At 54.5% G+C, this 22,987-nt stretch overlaps 4 protein-coding genes across 5 annotated transcripts in view; 2 read left to right on the top strand and 2 right to left on the bottom strand.

Moving 5' to 3' along the window:
* Positions 1-408: 408 nt before the first annotated feature.
* FBXL8 (F-box and leucine rich repeat protein 8) lies at positions 409-3,585 on the bottom strand. The gene is given in 9 exon segments (XM_037816034.1): positions 409-593; positions 596-695; positions 697-736; positions 738-935; positions 937-988; positions 991-1,176; positions 1,179-1,210; positions 1,787-1,908; positions 3,495-3,585. Coding segments are annotated over 8 exon segments (861 nt in total). The 5' UTR covers positions 1,864-1,908; positions 3,495-3,585; the 3' UTR covers positions 409-417.
* TRADD (TNFRSF1A associated via death domain) lies at positions 3,570-9,152 on the top strand. Its single transcript, XM_037816033.1, has 5 exons — positions 3,570-3,723; positions 6,626-6,784; positions 7,658-7,935; positions 8,017-8,224; positions 8,378-9,152. Exons 2-5 carry the CDS (start codon positions 6,634-6,636, stop codon positions 8,686-8,688), a joined length of 948 nt encoding a protein of 315 aa, XP_037671961.1. The 5' UTR covers positions 3,570-3,723; positions 6,626-6,633; the 3' UTR covers positions 8,689-9,152.
* A 2,497-nt stretch (positions 9,153-11,649) lies between these two features.
* B3GNT9 (UDP-GlcNAc:betaGal beta-1,3-N-acetylglucosaminyltransferase 9) lies at positions 11,650-14,542 on the top strand. The gene has a single exon (XM_037816128.1). It carries the CDS (start codon positions 12,119-12,121, stop codon positions 13,325-13,327), a length of 1,209 nt encoding a protein of 402 aa, XP_037672056.1. The 5' UTR covers positions 11,650-12,118; the 3' UTR covers positions 13,328-14,542.
* C22H16orf70 (chromosome 22 C16orf70 homolog) overlaps positions 14,114-22,987 on the bottom strand; it is a 25,759-nt gene continuing 16,885 nt past the window's right edge. Inside the window, exons 10-17 of one of the 2 annotated variants that reach the window (XM_037816126.1) lie at positions 20,660-20,793; positions 19,797-19,880; positions 18,207-18,289; positions 17,730-17,773; positions 17,126-17,169; positions 16,960-17,018; positions 16,280-16,352; positions 14,114-15,262 (exon numbers count right to left, since the gene is read on the bottom strand). In XM_037816126.1, coding sequence (XP_037672054.1) covers positions 15,107-15,262; positions 16,280-16,352; positions 16,960-17,018; positions 17,126-17,169; positions 17,730-17,773; positions 18,207-18,289; positions 19,797-19,880; positions 20,660-20,793 — 677 coding nt within the window. In that variant the 3' untranslated portion in view covers positions 14,114-15,106. Of the gene's footprint in view, positions 15,546-16,279; positions 16,353-16,959; positions 17,019-17,125; positions 17,170-17,729; positions 17,774-18,206; positions 18,290-19,796; positions 19,881-20,659; positions 20,794-22,987 lie in introns of both variants that reach the window. The other variant, XM_037816127.1, reaches the window with a different exon arrangement.

The following is a 22,987-nucleotide window of genomic DNA, read 5'->3' as shown; positions in this document are numbered from 1 at the left end:
GGAGACCCCACCTTTGACCCCCGCAGTCTTATGAGTCCCGGGGACCTCCAGGTCCTGATTCCGTCCGGCCTCCGCACTTCCCCCTTCAGAGCTGACTCCGCCTTTCACAGGACGCAAGGATTTATTTCACACTCATCCCTGCGTCCCGGCCCGGGCCCATAGCCTCCCTCCCCCTGCGCCAGGGCCGCTGAGCTTGTGCAGAGTCCGCAGCGGGTGGGATGGTGACCTCAGGCCGGCCGGGTTTCTGCGGGGAGACGGCAGAGGCTAAGGGCAACAAGTGTGTTAAGAGTGCCCGGAATGGTCCCGACGCCAATCCTCAAGAGACACAGGAGGCAACAGAACCCCGAAGGAAAAGGCAGTTGGAACGTGCCTGGGCACCCCAGCCCGCGGCCACACATCTGGAACAGGATGGTTGCATCACAACACATACGTGGGCCGCCGGGAATGCGGCTCGCGCGTTAGTTTAAACGCGTAGCTGCGCAGGCGCGGGCAGTGCGCGGGGAGGGCGCCCGGCACGGCGGGTCGCTGCACGCAGAAGCAGAGCCTGTCGCGCAGGCCCGCGCATCTTGCCGCCGGACCCTCCAGCGTGGCTTCCGCAGGGTTGCGGCGTAGTTTCGCGCTGCGAAGCCCATGGGGCCTGTGGTGTAGCAGGAGAGGCGGAGGTGCAGCGTAACCACGGGTACCGAAGGCTGCAGGAACGCGCGCCACGCTCCCGCCAGGCAGCTCCAGCCCAGCGGCGCAACGCGGTCCAGGCCTCCTTTGGCAGGACGCGCGCGCATTCGTCTTCAGGGCATGCGCACCGCAGGGCCGAGAGTGCTAAAGGCGCGCGGTTCTGAGCTGCCAGCACTTCGAGGGTGGAGCGCGATAGGCTGCCGAGGTGCAGACTGTAAGCAGCTTGAGCATGGAGCGTGCAGTTGTACGGGAAGAGACTGCGGCACCAGCTCGTCGTCCAGCGTAAAGGGCAAGCGCCGCAGGTCGAGGTGGCGCCGCGTGCGGCGTCCAGGACATCGAAGCCCGCGTGGAAGAGTGGCTTCTCCCCGCGGCACCCCAGGCCCAGGCCTCGCAGTCCCAAGGCATGGCTCACCAGCGCCGTCAGTAGCTCAGTGGCCGCCCGGCGGCTCGGCTCCTTCAATGGCTCAAATTCCAGCTGTAGGTTGTGGACGTGGTGCACACATATGGTGGCAGTATGCTTTCCCGTGCACAGTTGCAGCTTGTGTTAGAGCAGTGAAGGCATCAGCGGCGTCCCCGCGACTCGGGAAGAAGCCCCTGTCCACCCCTCAGCCTGAGTTCTAGCTTCCATCCCCAAATTCCCGCCTCCTGTACACGCACCTCCCTGCCCCGACCACGCCTGCTTGTCTGAAGGCAGCCACTGATGGGGCATCTTTAGAAGGCTTCAGTCGTGTCTGCCACATGTTGAAACGCTGGCAGGAGGAACCTATGATATTTTGGGAACTGGGTCTTAGCGGTCCCTAGCTGAATGACCTGTGAAAAGTTATTAAATCTCTGTTTCCAATCTGTGCAGTGGAGAAAATACTACCTGTTCACTAAGTAGAGGTTCTTGTTGGGATTAAATGAGTTAATATATGTAAGGCTTTTAGAGCAATGGCTGGTACATATTGTAAGTGGTCAATGTAGTAATTAGTATATTTTGTTTTTTTGTTAAGTGTTATGCTATTTAATTTGAAGAGAGTCACTGAATCGCCACCGATGTTTCTCAGCAGAAACCACTCCCCTGATTCCACTGAGAAAGGGCGAGAGGCAGTGGGAAGGGGAGGAGCCATCTCACCTGATGTTTGTGTCACTGCGTGGCAGCAAGATGGGCGCCAGCAACTTCTCCAGCAGTTGCTCTCCGGGCTCGGCCATCGCCGTCAATCCCAGCAGTTGAGGCCGAGAGAGAGGGGGACATCCCTGGGCTCAGGAAGACCAAAGTGTTGAAAGAACACTGCAATCTGGGTGTAGAAACGCTTATGGCCCAGGAACTGTTACATAATTTGTGGACCCAGTGCAAAATGAAAGTGCATGCCCCTGTGATCACAGACTTATTAAGAATTTCAAGACAGTGACAGCAGAACTTTTAACCAAGTATTAAACCAAGCGTGGGCCCTGTGTGACTGCACAGTACTTGGACCCATGAAATCGGCCCTGGATACAAAAGGATCTCTGGTTCTTCTTCAAACTACATTTTCACTTGTTGAGCAAATTCATACTTCATGCGATACCCAAGGAACGCAACCACGACTTAGCGCGACGTTGATGAGCGTAGTTCCCGGACTTTGGACGACTGTATCGGAGCTTTCTCCAAGTTATTAACATCTTCCTTGGGGAGGGTGGAGGGCGGGCGGCACAGGCTCTGGTTCTGGACAATCCCGCCGGTTTCCCGCCCCAACTCAGACAGCTCACCTTCCCTGCGCACACACGCAGAGGCGCCCGAAGGCCCGGACCAATCTCCCAGGTGTGACTGAGCTAATTTCTTCCCCACAGCGATCCTGAGGACTCGGGAAGGACTGTGCCCAAGGCCTACCTCGAGGGCCTCTCACGCTGCACGGGACGTCGGAATCACCCAGACACTTTTTCACTATTCAGATTCCATGGCCCCACCTACTTAATCAGGTTCTCCGAAAGGGTAGGGCGTCTGCCACTGACTCCACAGGGCCCAAATTGAAGAAACCCGCTTCAGCCGCTCACTGCCTCTAGCGGCTGCAGGTTAATAAGGCTCGAGTATTAAGATTTCTAATGGGCAGGGACCGTGAGCCAATCACGAAGCGGGGCGGGGCACAGTTGAGCCCGCCTCAGGAGGGAGGCTTCTTTCCTTCTCCGCGACTTGCAGGTTAGAGGCCTCTGGGAGACTAAGGTCCCGCGGAGCCAAGAAAAGCGTAGGTCTCTGGGGCCTGGCGGGCTCTAGGGGCTGAGGGACCCTGGGTTCAAGGCCGGACCCTAAACCTCGAGCAGCCCTGGCTTCCGCTGGGCGGTTTAGGCAGGGCTGGAACTCTGCAGACCCTCTCACCTCGGAGCGTGACCCTTGGGGAAGGTGGCGGTGGAAAGTAGGCTTCCTCTTTGCAAAGAACACTGGAGTCTGGGTGCCAATTTTATTTTAAAGTGTCTGAAGGTTTGCGTACAAGAAGTTTGGCACCACTAGTCAGTTAAGTTTCTTATTTTCCATACAAACCAGGCTAACGGTCGTTTCTGGAATTTGCGCCACGTGTATCCTGGGCTTCAGATACACTTGACCTGGCTTGTACCTGGAACCCATCGGCACCCCCCTTTGAATGCCAGGGAATAGCAGAGATCAGGATTCATCGAACCCGAGTCCAGGGGACGCCAGGACTTTCTGGTCCTCAGGGGGCGCCCCCTATTGATCCGTTCCTGTCACCCTGCTCGAGAACGCCTGGTAGCTCTCTCCTTAGGGCCACCCGCTTCGTAAGAACGGCAAACCCTCGAAGTCCCTTCCTTCGAGCAGTTCTTTCTGCCGTCTAACTTTGGGCGCCGGTTCTTACCTGCTCAGTGGACCAAGTGGGCTCTTCTCGGAGGCGTGGGATTGGCTGCGGAGGACAGTGGGACAGCGGGACGGGCAGGAGCCGCGGGGATCCCGGGAGGCGGAGCGCGCGGGAAGACTGGGCGGCCCGGGCTGGGGCACCGCCCCTGCGGCTCCGCGCACTCCCGGAAGCCAAGCGGGTCGAGTGGAGCGGGGCAGGCGTGGGAACCCAGGCCGGGCGGAGCCGCCAGGTTAGTGCTGAGGGTGGGTGGGCTCCCGGGTGCCGCTAGGAGCCGAGGTGGAATCCTGGCTCCGGAGAGTGGGCGCGGCATAGTTGTCACCCGCGGCCACCTCGGCCTGGTGTTGGCGGCCTACTGGGCTGTTTCCGTGGGAGCCGGGAGTGGGAGTGGGCGAGGATGGAATTGGGCAGGGACTTTGGTCCCCGCAGGTTCCTTGCCCCAGCTTTGACTTTCAGGAAGCGGCATGAGGCTGCGGGTGAGATGGCGGGACGGGGCTGATTCTGAAAGGATCGCGAGCAGAGACCCTGCCCAGCCCACCCGGTCGCACATGCGAACCCCCAGCATGGGGAGAGGGGAGCTAGTGGAAGTCTGGGGAGCTCCGCTCCAGAACTCGGGAGCGGCACTGCTGAGTAAGGGGAGCGCCTGGCTAGGCGAGGAAGGCGGTGGCTTCCAGTCCTTGAGGGGCCACCCCGTAGGCGGTCCCAGCCCACCGGGCCGGAGGTGGGCTGCCCAGGGACTGTGGCACTGTATTCCTGGACCGTGCCTGGTCCTTGGTGGTAGGGGCCGGTTTTCTTGGGTGGGTGGCCCTGTGTCCCAGCCCAGGAACCTAAGCCGGTTCCCCAGAGGGGCGGAGTCAGGGTGGGTGGGGCTTGGGGCTTCCCAAGGAGAGGATTCTGTGGAAGGACAAGTTGGAAGGAGTTCCCAAGGGGAGGATGGCAGCTGAGGGCCCGGGGCCTCTTCTCTATGGGGTTAACACACCTTCTCGACCTCCAGCCCAGCAACCCTGTTTAACTTTCCCCCATTTGCCCAATCCCAGTGAGTGTGATGGGTAGTCCCCCTTCTTCCCCACGTCCACCCCTTCAGGCAGGACCACATCCTTGGGATCACCAGGTTAGGAAGATGTGAAAGGGGGAAGGTTTCAAGGGCTAGAGGTTCCCAACTTCCCCTGTCCCCCTGCGGGTACCTGGGCCAATCCCCCAGGATGCCCCATTTGTCTCTCCACTGCTCTTGGCTTCACTTGTCTCACCCCATTGTGTTTTTTACTTTAAAATATTATTTTGCTTTTTAAATACACAAACATGTCTATTTAAAGTAGAAAATATTGCTAAATACACAGAAAATAAAAATCACCTCAAATCCCACCCCACAGAGATCAATAATGTTAACTTCCTGCTTATTTCCAGACTGCTGATTTAGGCAAATACAAAATATTAATATGTATCCTACCAAAAAATTATTGGTGGGGGGAGGGGACCAAGAGTCCTGTCTCCTGTGATGAGACGCAGGGGGAACCATCACTGGAGGTCCTTTCTCTCGCCTGGGGCTAAGTGATGCTGGAAGCCCCCTGCCAGCTTGCTGCCCCAGCTTTGGCACTCAGGTTAGAATCAGGGGCAGATCTGAGCTTCAGCCTCTGCTCTGAGCTTAGGACCCCTACTCCCTCCCCAAAGATGTCCAAGGTTATGGTTCTGGCTCCTCTTTCCTGGCACCCTCTTCCCAGAGGCTCCCTGTCCCTCAGGTAAATAGATGCCAACTGGGGCCACCCCAAATGTCCTGTCCAGAGCAAGGACATCCAGTTCCTCACAGCTAAGGCTCAGCACCCCTCCTAGCCCACTATATGTAAATGCTGTGGTCCCAGAGAAAGGGGGAATGACTGATGGGGCAGGAGATGGAGTCTGGAGCCCATGTTTCCGGGAAAGGTGGGAAGGAACTTAGGGTGGGAAGAGGAGGAAAGGGGCAGTGTAGTTCCCCACTTGCTGTCTCTGGGGCCAGTGACTGGAAGACCAATGAGCTGAGGGTCAGTGTGGTAATTTCCTGATTGAGAATTTCCTCCCCTCTCCCTCTCCCTGGTCTAGGACTAGGCTTTTGTCAGAAAATGGAAGGAGGAGATACTAGTGTCAGGGAGCCCTGGCTCTGACTGAACAGGGAAGGAATCTGTAATAGAACCATGTATGTTGCAAATAACAAGAGCCCAGCTTTAGGACAGAAAGGAATGAGGTGCCAAGAAGTCCAAGGTGCAACAGCTTCAGGGACAGCTGGATCCAGGGCATAGTGTGGTTAGGCTCTTTATCCCTCTGTGTGGGCTTCATTTTGAGCCAAACTCTCCCCAAGCATGGCAACAGAGACTTACCTCCTCCCACCAGCTTAGATCCAAGGGAAGGGAAGCTAGTGCCTCTTTCCTGTTGGTCCACCCAAAGCTGCAGGGTTGATTTTGATTGGTCTGGCTTGAGTCCTATGCCCAGCTCTGAATTAATCACTTCAGAAAGGTGGATGGGGTATGTGGAATGGGTTACGTGTCCAGACCTGGAGCTTGGGAGTGGGATTAACCCTCCCAAAATGTACATGGATTGAGAATAGGGAGTGGGGAACCCCTAAAGATCAGGCAGTGTTGGGAGAGGGAATCTGTACAGGCCCAGACTATCAGCATTCTTGGAAATGAAGCCAGGAGGCTGAGGAACAGTTGTAGTGGGAGCGCAGAAGAGAGCGTCTAAGACTTCGACTGTGTTCCCACAGAGATCCTGGGGCCTCAAGTTTAAGTTAAAGGCAAGGCCAGGACATGGGTGCTATCCAGGATGATGTCTCCTGAGCTTGACTTTGAGTAAGAGAGACTCGCTGGCCTGAGGAGAGGGCAGAACCTCTCCTGCCTCCACTGAGGGATCTGACCTTTGCTTTCCTGCCACTGTGACCTGGGCTCTTTCTGTGAGAAGGCAGTGAAGGGGCAGTCCTCACTGCAATGTTGGGCTGGGCTCTACAGGGCCAGAGGCACAAGGGGCTGCCTGTGAGATGGGAACCCCCCCTTTGCAAATGTGCCAGCTGGGTGGGGCTGCCACGGAGAGGAAGCTGGGCCAGATGGGACTTGTCAGATCTGCCTCCAGGGCTGGGGGAGACTTGGACCCCTGATTGTATTTGTCTCTAGGAGCCGAGATGGCAGCTAGGCCAAATGGGCCAGAGGAGTGGGTGGGCAGTGCATACCTGTTTGTGGAGTCCTCGCTGGACACCGTGGTCCTGTCAGAAGCCTATGTGCGCCCCCAGCAGAAGGTGGCTGTGTACGGGGCCCTGCGGACTGCATTGGCAGGTGCGTGGGTGGGGTGGCATGTGGAGAGGAGTCAGGCCCTGTGCACCGGCCTGGGACCTTTTGTGGGTGGGGCCAGGGACTGAGGTCCCAGCTCCTGGGTTTGGTGGTCCTCAGCTCAGCCAGGGAGTGAGGGAAAAGATCTGATCTGGGGGAGACCTCTGGCTGTGTAGGCTTTGTCTACTCCCCCCCCCGCCCCCGCTTAGGGCATGTGTGCCCTGGACGTGTGTTGCCATATCTGTGTATGCTCTACCTATTTGTGCACTAACGTCTTCCTGCCCAACCCCACCCTACCCCACCCTACCCCACCCTCAGACCTGCCAGATCTCTCCTTTCTACTCATCGCACCTTTCTTTCCCCGTTTTCGTTTCTCACTGCAGCGCCCCTTGCCCAAGACTCCTCCCCAGTATCTACTTTTCCAGGTCCCCCTTTCCTATCTCAGGGCAGAGGCCACAGGAGGCTGAAGCCAGTTGGGGCATCCGGTCCCAGCCCCAGAGCAGCGAGAGTCCCTCTCCTTCCGGGGCAGCGGGAGCCGCACTTGTAGAGGCAGAAGAACTGAGACCTCCCGCCCCTCCACCGCCTCACCGGCCGCCTACATCCCTCTCTGTGCTGCAAAGTCTCTCTCCAGGTCCCTTTTGCCCATCCTCATTTGGGGCCTCGGAGATTTGCGCCTTGGGGTGCTCCCTGTAATAGGTCCTGGCCTTGTTGCTGTTTGCATCCCAAGTTTGTTTACCAGCTGAGTGCTCTGGGGTAACCCCGCGCCCCCAGGTCTTGGGATGAGGGGATCTGACCGCGGGCTTCGCCCCTCCTCTGGCCGCCCGGAGGATGGCCCCCCGGGGGGCCGACCTCCGGGCTCCTGACTGCCCGCCTCCGCAGAGAGCAGCGGGAGCCCGGATGTGCTGCAGATGCTTAAAATCCACCGTAGCGACCCGCAGCTGATCGTGCAGTTGCGTTTCTGCGGGCGCCAGCCCTGTTGCCGCTTCGTTAACGCATACCGCGAGGGGGCGCTGCGCGCCGAGCTGCAGAGGCGCCTGGCGGCGGCGCTCGCCCTGGACTGGCTGCCTTTGCAGCTGGAGCTGCGCGCCGGCGCCGAGCGGCTGGACGCTGTGCTGCCGGACGAGGAACGCTGCCTGAACTGCATCTTGGCCCAGAAGGTGTGGCCTCGCTGGGATCAGGATGGGACGGGGGGTGGGCCGCTGCCAAGACTCCTACTGACGTCGCACTCCCCTCCCTAGCCCGATCGGCTCCGTGACGAGGAACTCGCTGAGCTGGAGGATGCTTTCCGGGGCCTGACGTGCGGCCCGGGGGGCCAGGGTGGCGATGTGGAAGTCCCTCCGGCGCCCTCTCCGTCCCTGGTCCCTTCGCAGCCTCCAGCCTCCTCCCGGTCGGAGAAGCCGTCGCCGTCATCCGGCCAGACTTTTCTATTCCAGGGTCAGCCCGTAGGTGAGCGCTCCGCGGAGAGTCAGGGTCGCCGGGAGAGGGAGGCTGGGGAGGAACGAGGTCTGGCTTGAGTGGTCGCCGGGCGGGGATGGGGACGGTATCGGCTGTGGGATACCCGCCCCCTCTACTCACTCCGCTCCCCCTCTGCTCCCGCAGTCAACAGGCCGCTGAACCTGCAGGACCAGCAGACGTTCGCGCGTTCAGTGGGCCTCAAATGGCGCAAGGTGGGGCGCTCGCTGCAGCGCGGCTGCCGGGCGCTGCGGGACCCGGCGCTCGACTCCCTGGCCTACGAGTACGAGCGCGAGGGGCTGTACGAACAGGCCTTCCAGCTGCTGCGGCGCTTTGTCCAGGCCGAGGGCCGCCGTGCCACCCTGCAGCGCCTGGTGGAGGCGCTGGAGGAGAACGAGCTCACCAGTCTGGCGGAGGACCTGCTGGGCCTGGCGGGTCCCGATGGCAGTCTGGCCTAGGCCGGGTACCGGTGCCATCGAAAGGGGCGGTCTGCCAGGCTGGGCTTGGAGCACCTTAGTGCCTCCAGGGCCCCTTCGATTACTGCTGCTGACTCCCTGTTCACCCAGGGGACTCTGAGACCACACTTTCAACCCCATTTTGACTATTGGCTGTAGCTTCTGGGGCAGAGTTGACAGCCTTCTGGGACAAGGACCCACCAAGCCTGCTGGAACAGCACCATTAGAGTTCCCATGGGTGTGGGTGACTTGCTTCAGGGGTCTGCCTCACCCCCCCCCCCCCAACACACACTTGTTGAACAATTACTTCTGGCCAGCTCATCAGTCATTGAACAGTGAATCACTGGTCACCTGTGTGTCCTGGGCATCATCCTGGGGCCACAAATATTGTGGTGAGCAAGATACACAAACCCCATCCACCCCCAGCTTCAGCAACAGTAATAAAATGTAACCTGTTTTGTTTTAAATGTGAGTAGTACAAGGAGCTGTGGGAGCATTGAGGAGGGATCTAACTCAGGCTGGGGCTAGGGAAGGCCTCCTGGAGATGGGGTGGGGTTGGGAGAAAGGCACAGCCAGCCTCAGGTTGGGGTCTCTAGGAAGGCTGGAGGGAGGAATGTAAGAAGGGAAAGTTTAGCTTGCCTGGATCTGGGGGTGGATGGATTTATTGAGAGGTGGGTAGGGAAGGAGGGAGGCCGACAGACAGCACAGGGTCTGATAAACCATTTTACAGAGTGTGGGGAAACCTATGAAGGGTTTTGAGAGTTAAGACTGGGAGGCTGGTGTGGGTGCCAAGAGAGACAGAGAGAGGATGATGGCACAGGCTGGGGCAGTGGCAGCAGAGATGGCGGGAACGTGATGAAGGGGGAGCTGTTTAGGAGGAGAAATGATGGAGGGACAGGCCTGGTGATGCTGGATGAGGGGTGGTGTTGGGGACTGAATCACGCCCCCCACAAAAGGTATGTTCAGGTCCCAACCCCTGGTCCTGTGGGTGTGAACCCATTTGTAAACAAGACCTTTGAAGATGCTCTTAGTTAAGGTGTGCTCACACCGAATGAGGGTGGGCCTTCATTCAAGAAGGCCAAGTCCTGATAAGCAAAGGAAATTGGACCCAGAAAAAGAAGCTACAGGAAGAGCAAGAAACTGGAAGACATTAGAATCAGGAGGAGGAAGAAGACGCTGCCATGTGCATTGCCATGTGACAGAAAAGCCAAGGACCTCGCGAGGATTGCTGGCAGCCAGCCCCAGAATGCCAGTCTTTGGGAGAAAAGCATCACCTTGCAGATGCCTCAGTTTTGGACTTCCCCTGGCCTCAAAACTGTGAGCCAGTAAATTCCCACTGTTTAAGCCATCCCATAGTATGGAACTTATTTTAGCAGTTGTAAAACTAAAATAGGTGCGGTGAGAGAGGACCCCATAGTTTGCCTTTTTCTTTTGGGTGGTAGGGAGGCCACCTGCCGAGATGGGTCCCTGGGGGAGGTGAAGTGCTTGCTGTGTTTGGGGCAAGCTGGGGATGACACTTCTGCAGGACATTCAAGGGAGAGGATCTGAGGGCAGCTGGACCTATAACTCTGAATTCAAGAGAAGGGTCAAGGTCTGAATGGACAGGTGGGAGTGGGTGGGCTGGCCCAGGGGAGGTCCTGAAGGACATCAACAGAAAAGGAGGAAGGAAGAAAACCAAGAGAACTGGAGGCCAGGAGAATACCTACCTACTGTGATGGAGGCTGCAGATGGTTGAAGGCTGAGGAGTGTCCCCTGGATGCAGTGAAAGGGAGGGTGGACAGGGATTGTTTCTGGGGCATGGTGGGGGCAGAAGTCAGACCACAAGAGGGAGTGGGAGGTGAGGCAGTGCAGAAAGCCTATGGAGACTTCTGAGATGTCTGTGAACAGCAGAGAAGGAGGCTCAGGCTGGAGGGTTGACTTTTTAAGGGAGGACTCTGGTGGGAAGTCGGCAGAGGGAACAGGCATAGTCCCTGGCAAGATGGTGCTGAGTCACATCACCTCCAGGCCAGGTGCACGGGCTGACATCAAAGGTGGGCAAAGCCTGGGCCTTCAGTTTCCAGGGCACCACTCTGCCCACTTGAGTTCCAGATTAAACCCTTTGCCCAAGCTGAACCAATCCCTGCCAGCCCAATCTGGCCTGTAGCAGCCCAGGCCTGGTCACTTCCACCTGTGGAAGGCTGTGCTGGCGTGAGGCCCTGGAGACTAGGGGATTCAGAACTGGACCTAGGCCTGACCTGGTGTTTCTTAGCTTCTGGAGAGACAGACTGAAGTGTTTGCCTGTGAAGTTAAAGCAGATAGGGTTGATCCACTGGCCTGTGTCCCAGTGGATGGAGAGGGAGAGGAGCAAGGAAGGACAAAGGAATTCCTGGACTGAATTCCAGACCTGGGGCACTTCTCCTATGCGCTGCCTGCGTGGTCCTGGGCAAGTCACTTAACTCACTGAGTGCCGCCATCTGGGTATGAGCAATGTGAGCTGCCGCTAGGGTTGTGAGAATCGAATGGGCTGTCTTTGTGTCTGTATGTGTTTCGGGTGGCCGTGGCAGAGCCGGAGTAAGATGGCAGCCCCGGTAAGGTGGAACCAGCGCTGCTGGTGAGCTGAGGAGAGCTGTCCAAAGGACAGACAGGGATGGTTGCTGAGTCAATGCCTAAGACGCTTGACTCCAGAGATTTAGGACCAGACAGCTTAGGGGCTCCTGGCAGCCCAAGCCCTGCCTCACTTCGGAGAGGCGGGGGTGGGGGTACTAACCCTAGAGGCTGACGCTTCTCCCAACTCCCAGAAAGGCGAGTTTGGGGAGTCCGAGCTTGAGCGGAACCCAGAATCCCTCTTCCTCGAGCCTTCCCAGCTCAGGATCCCTTTGAGTTTCGCCCCAACTCGGACACCGCGCTCCCGGGGCGGAGCTGAGCTCCCGCTGTCCAGGCGCGCACAGCTGGAGGGTCACGTGGCAGCGGCCCCGGCCCCTCTTCCTGCCAACGCTGCATTTGGCCCAGGCCGCGTTCATGGCCGCCCTTGGGACCCTGCGCTGAGCCCCGGAGGCCCTGGCGTCCGGGGCTGCGCCGCTCCCGAGGGCCGAGCGTGAGTGTCCGGATCCCAGGAACAGCGTGGCGGGTGTGGAAGGGTTGAAGAGATTGGGAGGCTCTGCGTCTCCCTGCCCGGGCCTTAGGGCACCGGCCTGGGCCGGCCGGAGCTGAAGGAGTAGGGGCCGGATTCAGAGGCGAACGTCTCGGCCCTTCAGTTGCCCATCCCGGCGGGTGTCAGAGCCCCGAGTAGGAAAACGACCGGAGGGGTATGAACCACGGTAGCTGGAGACCCCCGGGGCGTGGTCTCTCGCCCCTCCTCTCGGGCAGGGCGGGGCCAGGAGTCCCACTGGGCTTGGGCCTCGCGAGTTCCTGACTGTGTCTTGCCGCAGGGGGCGCCAGCGCCAGCCACGCGGATATGCGGCGCAGGCTGCGCCTACGCGGCGACGCGGCGCTCACACTGCTCCTCGGCTCTGCGCTCGGCCTCCTGCTCTACTCGCAACGTGAAGGCGCGGCCCCGACAACGAGCGCGCCGCGAGCGCTGGGAAGGGCAGCGCCGAGGCCCAGCCACCGGCCCCGCGTCTTCCAAGCACCCGAGGCGGGCGCAGACCCGCCGGCCTATGAAGGGGATACGCTAGCGCCGCCCACGCCTACAGGACCCTTTGATTTCCGCGGTTACCTGCGCGCCAAGGACCAGCGGCGCTTCCCTCTGCTCATGAACCAGCCGCACAAGTGCCGAGGCGATGGCGAGCGCAGTGGCCCACCCGACCTGCTCATCGCTGTCAAGTCGGTGGCGGCCGACTTCGAGCGGCGTCAAGCCGTGCGCCAAACGTGGGGCGCTGAAGGCCGCGTGCAGGGGGCGCTCGTGCGCCGCGTGTTCTTGCTGGGCGTGCCCAGGGGCGCGGGCACTGACGGGGCAGACGTGGACGGGGCGGGCACGCGAGGGCACTGGCGCGTCTTGTTGCGTGCCGAGAGCAGTGCCTACAAGGACATACTGCTCTGGGCCTTCGACGACACTTTCTTCAACCTAACGCTCAAAGAGATCCACTTTCTGGCCTGGGCCTCGGCCTTCTGCCCCGACGTACGTTTTGTTTTTAAGGGTGACTCCGACGTGTTCGTGCACGTGGGAAACCTGCTGGAGTTCCTGGCACCAAGGGATCCGGCACAGGACCTGCTTGCGGGTGACGTGATTGTGCAGGCGCGGCCAATCCGCGTGCGGGCCAGCAAGTACTATATACCAGAGGCTGTGTACGGCCTGCAGGCCTACCCAGCCTACGCGGGTGGTGGTGGCTTTGTGCTTTCTGGGGCCACGCTGCACCGCCTGGCTGACGCCTGCGCGCAGGTTGAGCTCTTCCCTATCGACGATGTCTTTCTGGGCATGTGTCTACAGCGCCTGCGGCTCACACCGGAACCTCACCCCGCTTTCCGCACCTTTGGCATCTCTCCGCCTTCGGCCGCACCGCACCTGCGCACCTTCGACCCCTGCTTTTACCGGGAGCTGGTTGTAGTACACGGGCTCTCGGCCGCTGACATCTGGCTTATGTGGCGCCTACTACACGGGCCACATGGGACAGCCTGTGCACGTCCATGGCCTGCTGCAGCAGGCCCCTTCCAGTGGGGCCCCTAGCCACCCATCCCTACCCCAAGCTCCCCTTATTCAGACCCAGGATGGAGTGGGAGAGTCGTTCTTGAAGAGAGAGTTTCTCCGAAGTTATTGTAGCGTATATGGTTCTTCCCCAAAAAGGGGGAGCAATTTGGGATCAGGTAATGGAGCCTGACCTGTTAAAGACAGCCAGGGCTGAGGTGGCTGAACACCAGGCTTTTGCTACAAATAAGCAAGGTACTTATTTCTAAGACACATTTGGTCCTCCTAGTACCTAGTAGCTGTTTGGGGTGGGAGAGGGGCTCCTGTGCCCACTTGCTCCTTGGTTTGGAACCCCTGGGATGATGCAGATGCATGCAGGCCTCTTTAACCAAGGCCTGGTGGTGGGGTGGGGTAGGGCTGGCCTCAGCTGTCTTGGACCTGGCAGGCATTCTGCCAAATTCAACCGAGGGTAGAAGTTTTGGTTCCTAGCCCTGGCCAGTCTGTAGATCTTCCCCTGAGGTCTGCTTTTCTGGACCCCCACCCCCATCCCCACCCCACCCCACCCCACCCCACCATGCCCTGGTCCAGCTGAACTCCAGGGTTGGAGCCAAACACAGGAGTGATTGAGTGCACGGTCTTAAAAAAGTTTTTCCCCACCTCCAAGAACCTACACGCACAGAACTATGCAAATCTCCTACTTAATGCTGTGTACCATCCTCTTTGGAGGAGCCAAGGACCCTCTCCCCCTAACACCCCTCCACTGCAAGTTTTCCCATAGTCTTCAACTACTTACCCCCTTTTCCCAACAAAAACCAACACCCACACATATTTTAGTACAAACATCTCAGCAACAGCACATATAGGCAGTTGCTGAGGGCATAGGTGCTTTATTGGGGGTGGGGATTGGGCAGGGGATAAGGAAGGCTGATGGGGAACAGTCCTAGCTGCCCCTGACAATGGGATATGTATGTGGGGTTCTCTGGCCAGGCCCTGGTCCACATGGGAAGACACTAGTCAGTCACAGAGTCACGGGAGCACCACACAAGCCTGGCTGTTTGCCTGGGAAACACACACAGGAGCCTGGGGCAGGTCCCCTGTGCATTCATCATTAAACTATACATGATGAGGCTATACATGAGTTAATTACAAAAGAGTCATATTTACAAAAGTCTGTACACACATTTGAAAAACTCACAAAATTGTCATCTATGTATCACAAGTTGCTAGGCCAAAATATTAAAAATGGGATATTATACATTTCTCTTCTCAATTCTTTTCAAAAGGATTAATATTTTTAAAGCACATATGCTACTCTCCTTAGCAGCCCAGTCCTCCTTTAGCCACCAGAGGTCTTGAGCCATGAATGGGCCTGGCCAAGGGACAGGGCCCAGGGATGGGGCAGGGAGCCAGCCCACAGTGCAGAATGCTGGAACACAACAAAGGGAAGATGTCTTTGGCTAAAACTTTGGCATTAAATTAAAAAAAGGCAAACAGGATGAAATGTGCAGCCCCCAGCCAGGTTGGGACAGAATGGGGGCACAGGTAGGTGAACCTGAAGGCTCCAAGAGGGGTAAAAACCAGGCCTGGGCATGTACCTGGATGGTAGAAAGCTGTGTTTCAACCAGTTGGATCTACCTACTGGGCCTGGCAGGGAGCACGTGCAAGAAAGGAATGGAAAAGGCAGGTGGGCCACCTTAGCCACAGTAACTAAAGTGGATGTAGTGCAAATGTCACAACCGAGTAAGATGGACATGTAAGGGTCATGTGGCAATGTGAGGCCAAAGGCAGGACTCCTTGTCCTCGTCCTGGATGACTGAGTCCTCAACCACAGAAAGAACCCCAAGTTTCCCCAGTATGTGGGGAACAGGGTTGCCATAGAGGAGACAGGACCCTGCCTCTTACGTTAGTCAAGAGCTCCTGGGTCCAGGTATCAAGGCTCAGAGTTTGTGCTTCTCCGTGTCGTCTGGTGCTGGCAGGCTGAAGAAGACAGAGCAATATCCGGGCCCCTCACCCCACAGCAGAGCACCTAGCCCGAGCCCCACTTCAGAGCATCACAACTGCCCTTCAACACTGGCAAGAAGTCCAAGAAAACCCACAGGGGGCACACCAAAGCCCACTGAGCAGGATATGATGCACAGTTCCCTGGGGTAGAGGGGCATGAGTGGTGATGTTCCTAGGGGAGCTCCGCTGTTCTCAGGTGGGCACCAGGCCTAGGAGGGCCATACAGGGTCACTGAGGCAATGTGGTTGTTCTGCATGACCTGGCATGAGAAGACAGTGGGTCAAGGGGGAGTGGTACGAAGGATGTAGGCCAAGTCAGTGGCTAGACTTACAAACCCCACCAGTGGGATGAGCACTGGAGCTGTGACTCCAGAGAATGGATTTGAGCCAGGTCCTGTGCACAGGGGCTGGCGCTTGTGTATGCCTACACACAGGGCTGGGCTTGGATCCATCAACATCCCCCAGTTCATGCTGGGAGCCCCCAGGGTGTTTGCTTTTACCGCATGCAATATATAGCTTTCACCACGCTCATTTGTCCAGCCCTTCTGCAACTGCTAAGGGCTTAGTGAAGATATGGTATCCAGAAAGGAAAACAGGGATAGCTCATTCTTCTCCCAAGCCAGTGGGGCCTCTATAGCTACTCAGTCCATTTATTCATGAGGCACACAAAGGCCCCAGTACTTCATTGGCTGAGCCCCACCTGTCCTGTGGTTCCTTTCCCTGCTGAACCCATTTTCAGATAAAAATGGGGGATTTCCATTACTTCTCATCTTGTTGCTTCAGCATCCGTGACTCTGAATTTCCCCAACATCATTTCTGGACCCTCAATGATCAAGTGTGGACAGGCAAGTTCTCAGCAGACAAGGTTGCTGGGGCATGGTTAACCTGCCTCGCGTGGCAGTTAGGCCCTCCCCAATCTTCCACAATCACTTGCCTGCCCCTGCCATGACAGTCAACCCCTTAGCCACCTATCACTAGGGCTCCCCAGGTTTACCTCAAAGATCATCCGCTGAAGCCCAAAGCAGAACGTGGACCCAAATGGATTGGTGTTGTTTGGGGAGGATGACCTGAGACCAGAGAAGCCAGAATTAGAGGAGCAGATAGAAGTTAACACCAGGCAGGGCTCCAGTCCCTTTTGGGATAGGGACTCTTGCTCAGCAGCCTCTTGTGGCTCTGAGTATATGTCTTATCTCCCATGCAGGCCCTTGAGGGGCCTCTCTCAGGTCTAAATGCTACACAGCCCAATTAGGCAAAGAATGGCAGCTGAGAAAGAAGTCGGGAAAGAGGGCCTTTTCAAGTGAGAGGGATACTCGGGTGGCACAGCAATAAGAATGGGACTGTGGACTACAGTAGGCAGCAGCCTCAATGGGAAAAAAAGCCCAGGACAGCCAGTCGAAACCACCTTTCTGCCTGATGTCAGCCAGGGGTGAGAGAGTCCCCATAACTGGAGGTAGGGTGGGAAGAGGTGAGCTAACCCTAGGGGTCCACCTCTCTGTCAAGGTAATCATGCAGAACCATGAGTCCAGTTCTAGTGTGCAGGTGGGGCAAGAAGTGTATTTGTGGCAGTACCAGAAACTTCTACAATTTCTAAGTAATACTCACTGCTGGTCTTCCCTGGACTTCCTGGGCTGAGGAGCAGGATGGGGTTGTCAGAGACAGCAACCTCCCACTTACCTGTGTAGGACAACGGGTTTCTCCACAGGGTGGCCCAGGAGCTCCTGGATGTTGTCCCACTGCAGGAGAGAGAGAGAACAATAAGTAGTTAGCAGGGAACTGAACCTCAGGCTGTTGGCACCCACCTCATTCTCAGACTACATCAGGTGGGAGAGCAGGAGCTCACCTTGCTGTAGGTCGTGCATGTTTCTAACTGACGATCTGCATTTTCTGAAAAAGAGAACATGGGGACAATTGGTAGCTGGCCCAGTCTGGAGTCAGTTCCACTACTGCCCAGGTAGATGGCTCAGCCCCATCCGTGGCCCCAGCCCTAGGCAGAATCCAGACTTGGCCACCCTTTGCACTGGGGTTGGAGTATGTGGATAGACAGACAGGCCGTTCTGGAGCTCCAGTGTGGAAGGCGGGGGTGGGGGTGGGGGTGGGGGGCAGATCAGTAAGCCAAGAGCCATACCACCTGGCAGTGAGCAGCAGTTCCAAGGCTGGCAGGCATCAAGGATGAGCTGGGAGCACCTGGATCTGCAGACAGAACTCTCTCTCCAGAGGTTAGCAATGCCACAGTGAGAGGGAAAGACTCTGAGGGCCTCCAGGAGACTACAGACCAAGAACAAAGCTGCCCCCAGAACAAGGAATCCAACCCACAGGAGTGAAGCTATGGGCAGAAGCAGGTGAGCAAAGGCTCCTCAAACCGAATCTTCTCTGCTTGGATCCTTCGCCCTTCCTATAGTAGGAAACTGACTCCAAAACCCCACTTGAGGACATTCACTACTCACCTTTTTTTATGGCCAGTGGGATCTTGAACTCACAGCGGTGATAACTAGAGACAGAAGGAAGATGGGGTAAAGGCTGAGGCTCCTGCACTCCAATCTCCCACCCCAGAGTAAAAAAAGAATCAAACACACCTGCCCAAAGCCCTGGCTCTGGGCCCCTGACACAGCATTCACTGGGGAAGGCCAGATTTAGGCACAAAGTCACATAGAAAAGAGCATGGCCCTGAGATCGGATGACCCTATCACCTTGGACTAGACACCAAGCTTTCTGAATCTATTTCCCACTTATAAAATTGGTACAGATAGAGAGATGTTAAGGCATTTGGCCAGGAACACAGCAAGCACTTAGTGAATTACACAGCAAGAATTAAGCATAAATACATTTACTGGACACCCAAAAGCCACAAGCTTTCTTACCTGGGGTTTTCCAGCCCACAGCTCACTTCTCCAAAGGGCAAGTATGGGTATAGGTATACTCACATGTTAAAATTATAATGCCCAGGGTAATTGGTATGTAGGACAAACTTCTTCACTTTGTGTGTATTTGCATCAAAGAGGATGTCCTGGGATAGAAAACAAGGGTACTCAAGTAGGTGACGTTACTGAGGCAGAGCAGGAGCCTTTCCAAGGGCATGTCCAACTTGGGAACTCTCACTCTACAACAGGACACCTGAAGGCAAACACTACTCCTGAAGAATAGTCAAGGGGACAGCTGAGGCCAAGCAGCCTTTAGTGGGTATCTTCAGTGAGGGGACCCTGCCACATAAATGTCTCCCAACCCAAACTTTTACCACTAAGACCGACAGGCATGGGGGACCACAGCTCCCTCTGCTTGGTGACTACAACATGTCAGGGAGATCTTCCCCACCAACATACACCTGCCAAAAACAGGCCAACTGAGCATGGATTTTGACTTAAAGGCTACCCAAGAAATACAAGGGTCACTTGACTCTTAAGGGACTCAAGGTACCTTGCTACTCTGAATGCCATGACCTGCCAAAGCCTCTTGGCTTCTATTATACCCTCTCTGTGGGAGTGGTCAACCTCTGGGACTGACGTTCCAATCTGACCCATAGTCAGGACTCAGATCATGATTTGATGCTGCCTACTGAAAACTTCCACTTATACCTCACAACCTTCCTAGGTTTCCATCCTGCTGGCTGCTCAGGTCTACGACCCGAGAGTTACCTCTGACTCAACCTGGACCAACAGCCACACTATGTCCTATTAAGGCTGACCCCTTCTCTCTATCCTTCCTGCTATGTAATGTCACTGGCTGTCAAACTCACAGGTCTAGCTCTCAACAGTGCCATTCTCTCTTGTCACCATCTGACCCTCAAGAGTATATGATTCCACTACAGCTCCTCCAATACTCCTAGAAATATCATCTGGCTCCTGCTTGGTCTTTCCCACATCAACAGACCTTGCCTTTCCTTTCTGCTTCTCTGGAATCCACCCTTCAAGATTCAGAGTACTTTGCTTCAGGACTCCAGAAGGCTCAAAGATGGGAAGAGTCACTTCCAGGCAAGCCCTGCCCTCTGAAATGTATCTTGCTGGTGCAGTGTATACACAGTCATGTCTCACACATGCATCTTATCCATCATCTGGGCTGTCATGTCAGCTCCTTCTGGCACCTAGGACCAGAGCTTTGGACTGCAGCAATGCCTCTGGGTTGACTCCTGAACAAAACTGAGGACATTCCCACAGTCTCTGAGCCTTTTTAGTATCCCCATTTTGTGACTCTAGAAGGTCCTATGCTCTACAAATGGGCTGTTTCTAACACATCTTAATCTGATGATTTCCAGAGTCTCCATCCATGGAGCATGTTTTCCTCAGAAAAGAAGTCAAGCGCACCAGAAACCCTGTGTTTCTCAGCCATCCTGGTTGCAGGAAATGTCTACTTTAGCATACTAGAGGCTATGCAAGACAACACTGGGCAAAGCTAGCTGGGGCTAAGTTTCCCAATGCCTGGCTGCATGGTACACACAGGTGTGCAAAGGTGTATTGTTCACCCTGATATATGCCCATACCTACAGAAATGGAATGTTTTTCTAAGGAATCACAACTTACCACCCCAAGAGTGAAGTAGTTAAAAAAGTAGTCATTGCACTTGGATGGAACTTGCTTATGAGGGGAAGGAGAATGAATTTTCATCTGTTGGGAAAAAATATAAATGGATTAAAACTCAACTCCTTAATACAATTAGATTAAGGAAAGTCTACAAATTACATTTCTTGTACAGGCATACCTCGGAGATATTGCGGGCTTGGTTCCAGACCACTGCAAAAAGTGAATATCGCAATAAAGCGAGTCACAAATTTTTGGTTTCCCAGTGCATATAAAAGTTATCTATACACTATACTATGATCTATTAAGTGTGCAACAGCATTATGTCTAAAAAAAATGTACATACCTTAATTAAAATGGGACACAGAGACCCAAAGTGAGCACATGTTATTGGAAAAATGGTGCCAATAGATTTGCTTGATGCAGGGTTGCCATTCAACAAAACTTCAATTTGTAAAAAATGCAGTATCTGCAAAACGCAATAAAGCGAAGTGCAATAAAACAAGGTATGCCTGTATATGATTAGGCTATTGAGTGAGCAAGAGTGTAGGGAGTTGCAGCTATTGATTCTGACCAATCCAGGAGCAGGGGTCCAGCTCTGGCAGACTATAGACTGGACCCTGCTCTCCAAGGAAAGGCAGACCCCGTGGGCAGGGACAAAGGCAGGATAACTTGAACAACGGGTCAGAAAAGTGTTTCCAGTTTACTTCTCCATCAGCTTTAAGTAGAACAGATTCTACGGGAAAATAGCAAATGTTTTATATTTACTCGATATTAAATAAGAATGGATTAAAAAATAATAAATGAAGAGACTACCTAGTCATTCAAGAGACTAATTAGTCATTCTATAATCACATCTCCCCTACCTTGTCTTCTGATTTATAGAAGACCTTGTGTGGAGAGCCAAGCATGCTAAGAACACCTTGGCAAGAATCGCCAAAATACACCGAACGTTCAAATACCCGCATCTTGGCATCTGCTAATAAGCCAGGTCCACAACCTGCAGAGAACAGGGGAGGATAATCAGGTTCCTGGCCAGGTCCTGAGACCCTGCAGCTCAGGGCCTTGTGGGCCCCAGCGAGGCTACTGGCTGAAGGACAAGGCTGCATACAAGCAGATACACCAAGTCACCAGGGCTCAAGACTCGAAAAAAAAAATCAGCAACTATGGTACTGTGGAAGTGTAATGAGGTGCTATTATTATCCTGACAAGACACAAGGATTTATATTAAGAGATACTTCCTTAATGGTAGCCCCCAACCAGATGGAGACTGAACCTACAAGACCACTCTGTAAAGGGCCAAAAAGAGTGATGCACCCATTAACTCACTCCCCACTTCTACGCAAACACCCAGTAGAGCCTTTTAACCCACTCAAAAGAGAGAAACCAGGAATCGGAGAAGGACTAGAATTCCTGGTACAATAATAACTACTGACATCACCTTAACTTTGCACAGGGCTTTACACTTGTCAAAGCTCCTTCCTGTAAAAAAAGCCAGGGATCCAAAATCTGAACTAACAAGGTTCTAGGTTCTCCAGCTAAACCAAAAAGGCCTCTCTCTCTAACTAAACCACTTTGGCAGGTGCTCTCACTGCCCCATCCCACCCCCACTCCCGATGTGGGACCTGACTCCCAGGGGTGTAAATCTCCCTGGCAACACAGGCAAGCCAGGGATGAATCTGGACCCAGCATTGTGGGATTGAGAACATCTTGATCAAAAGGAGGATGTGAAATGAAACAAAATAAAGCTTCAGTGGCTGAGAGATTTCAAATGGAGTCAAGAGGTCCCGCACTATATAGATAACACTTTTTAGGTTTTAATGTATTGGAATATAGAAGTAAACACCTGAAACTACCAAACTCCAACCCAGTAGCCTTGACTCTTGAAGACAATTGTATAACAATGTAAATTATAAGGGGTGACAGTGTGATTGTGAAAACCTTGTGGATCGTACTTCCTTTATCCAGTGTATGAATGGATGAGTAGAAAAATGGGGACAAAAACTAAATGAAAAATAGGGTAAGATGGGGGGATGATTTGGGCGTTCTTTTTTATTCTTATGTTTTATTCTGATTCTGATTCTTTCTGGTATAAGGAAATGTTCAAAAATAGATTGGGGTGATGAATGCACAACTATGTGATGGTACTGTGAACAGTTGATTTGTACACCATGGATGATTGTATGGTATGTGAATATATCTCAATAAAACTGAATTTAAAAAAAAAAGGCAAGAGGGCCTTATCTCTAGTCTCAAAACATACATACTGAGAGGCAAATAAAGGTTGTGTTTAAATTAATTCAGTTCTGAGAAAAGCATGGTTCTCATTAATCTTCTGTTCATAAATCCTGCAGTGAAGGAAAGGCCAGGTGACCTACAGACCTCACCAAAAGTCCTGTCAAGCTGAGCTGTGGGTCTAAAGTCTCCAGTGGCCTCTTGAGGTTGTGACTGAACAGAAACAATATTTTTTTTCCCCACTGACAGTGTGAGTAGTGAGAGGTGTAATGAGTATGCTCTCTGGGCTGGAACTGGCCAAGGTGCTCACTCTCAACAGGCTCCTCCTGCTGTCACCTGTGATGACTAACTGTGCCAATCCTACATATCCTGGAAACAAAGGTGCCTAGTTTAAGCAGCAGTCCTCCTGAGAAGACAGACACTAAATCATTTCGCCTCAAAGTCATAGCTCAAGTGCATACCGCTTTCAAGCAGCTGGTGTTTCACCTTGGCTAGAAACTACATTTGAAAGAATTTCTAACCTAGAAGTTACGCACTAATTCTTCAGGAGAGTATGTTCATAGTTTCTATACACCAGATTCTTAACAGTTAAGAATCATTGCCCAAGAGATTAATGCAAGACCCCAATTTAACAAACTTTGGAGGTAGACTATAAGCTCCATGAAAACATGGCCCTTCTGTAGGTTTTGAGACTGTCTTTATGGAGGAAAACTCCATATCAGAAACCCCTGCCCTGTTAAGCTTGATCCAAGGTGCAAACTAGTTGAGACTGACCAGGCAGGAGAAAGTCACAAAACGAGGCATGGATCCATAGCAACTCTTTCTTGTTCATGGTCAGCAGGATTCTCAGCAGGGTGTGGCCAAATCACAATTCAACAAGCCCCTCAACCCACCTTTGAGAAGGTGGCTGCAAATACGGAAAAGGGAAGAAGAGACAACACTGCAGGCCACAGGATACA

This window comes from Choloepus didactylus, chromosome 22 (assembly GCF_015220235.1).
Source record: "Choloepus didactylus isolate mChoDid1 chromosome 22, mChoDid1.pri, whole genome shotgun sequence".
Taxonomy (NCBI): Eukaryota; Metazoa; Chordata; class Mammalia; order Pilosa; family Megalonychidae; genus Choloepus; species Choloepus didactylus.
The sequence above is the reverse complement of the archived record's forward strand: the minus strand, read 5'-3'. Positions and strand labels throughout refer to the sequence as shown.

Bases quoted from the DNA above. Each gene is read 5' to 3' on its own strand.
- TRADD (XM_037816033.1), top strand. From the start codon at position 6,634: ATGGCAGCTAGGCCAAATGGGCCAGAGGAGTGGGTGGGCAGTGCATAC. The intron at 6,785-7,657 runs GTGCGTGGGTGG...CCGCCTCCGCAG, and splicing joins CCTGCGGACTGCATTGGCAG to AGAGCAGCGGGAGCCCGGAT. The intron at 8,225-8,377 runs GTGAGCGCTCCG...CTGCTCCCGCAG, and splicing joins ATTCCAGGGTCAGCCCGTAG to TCAACAGGCCGCTGAACCTG.
- B3GNT9 (XM_037816128.1), top strand. From the start codon at position 12,119: ATGCGGCGCAGGCTGCGCCTACGCGGCGACGCGGCGCTCACACTGCTC.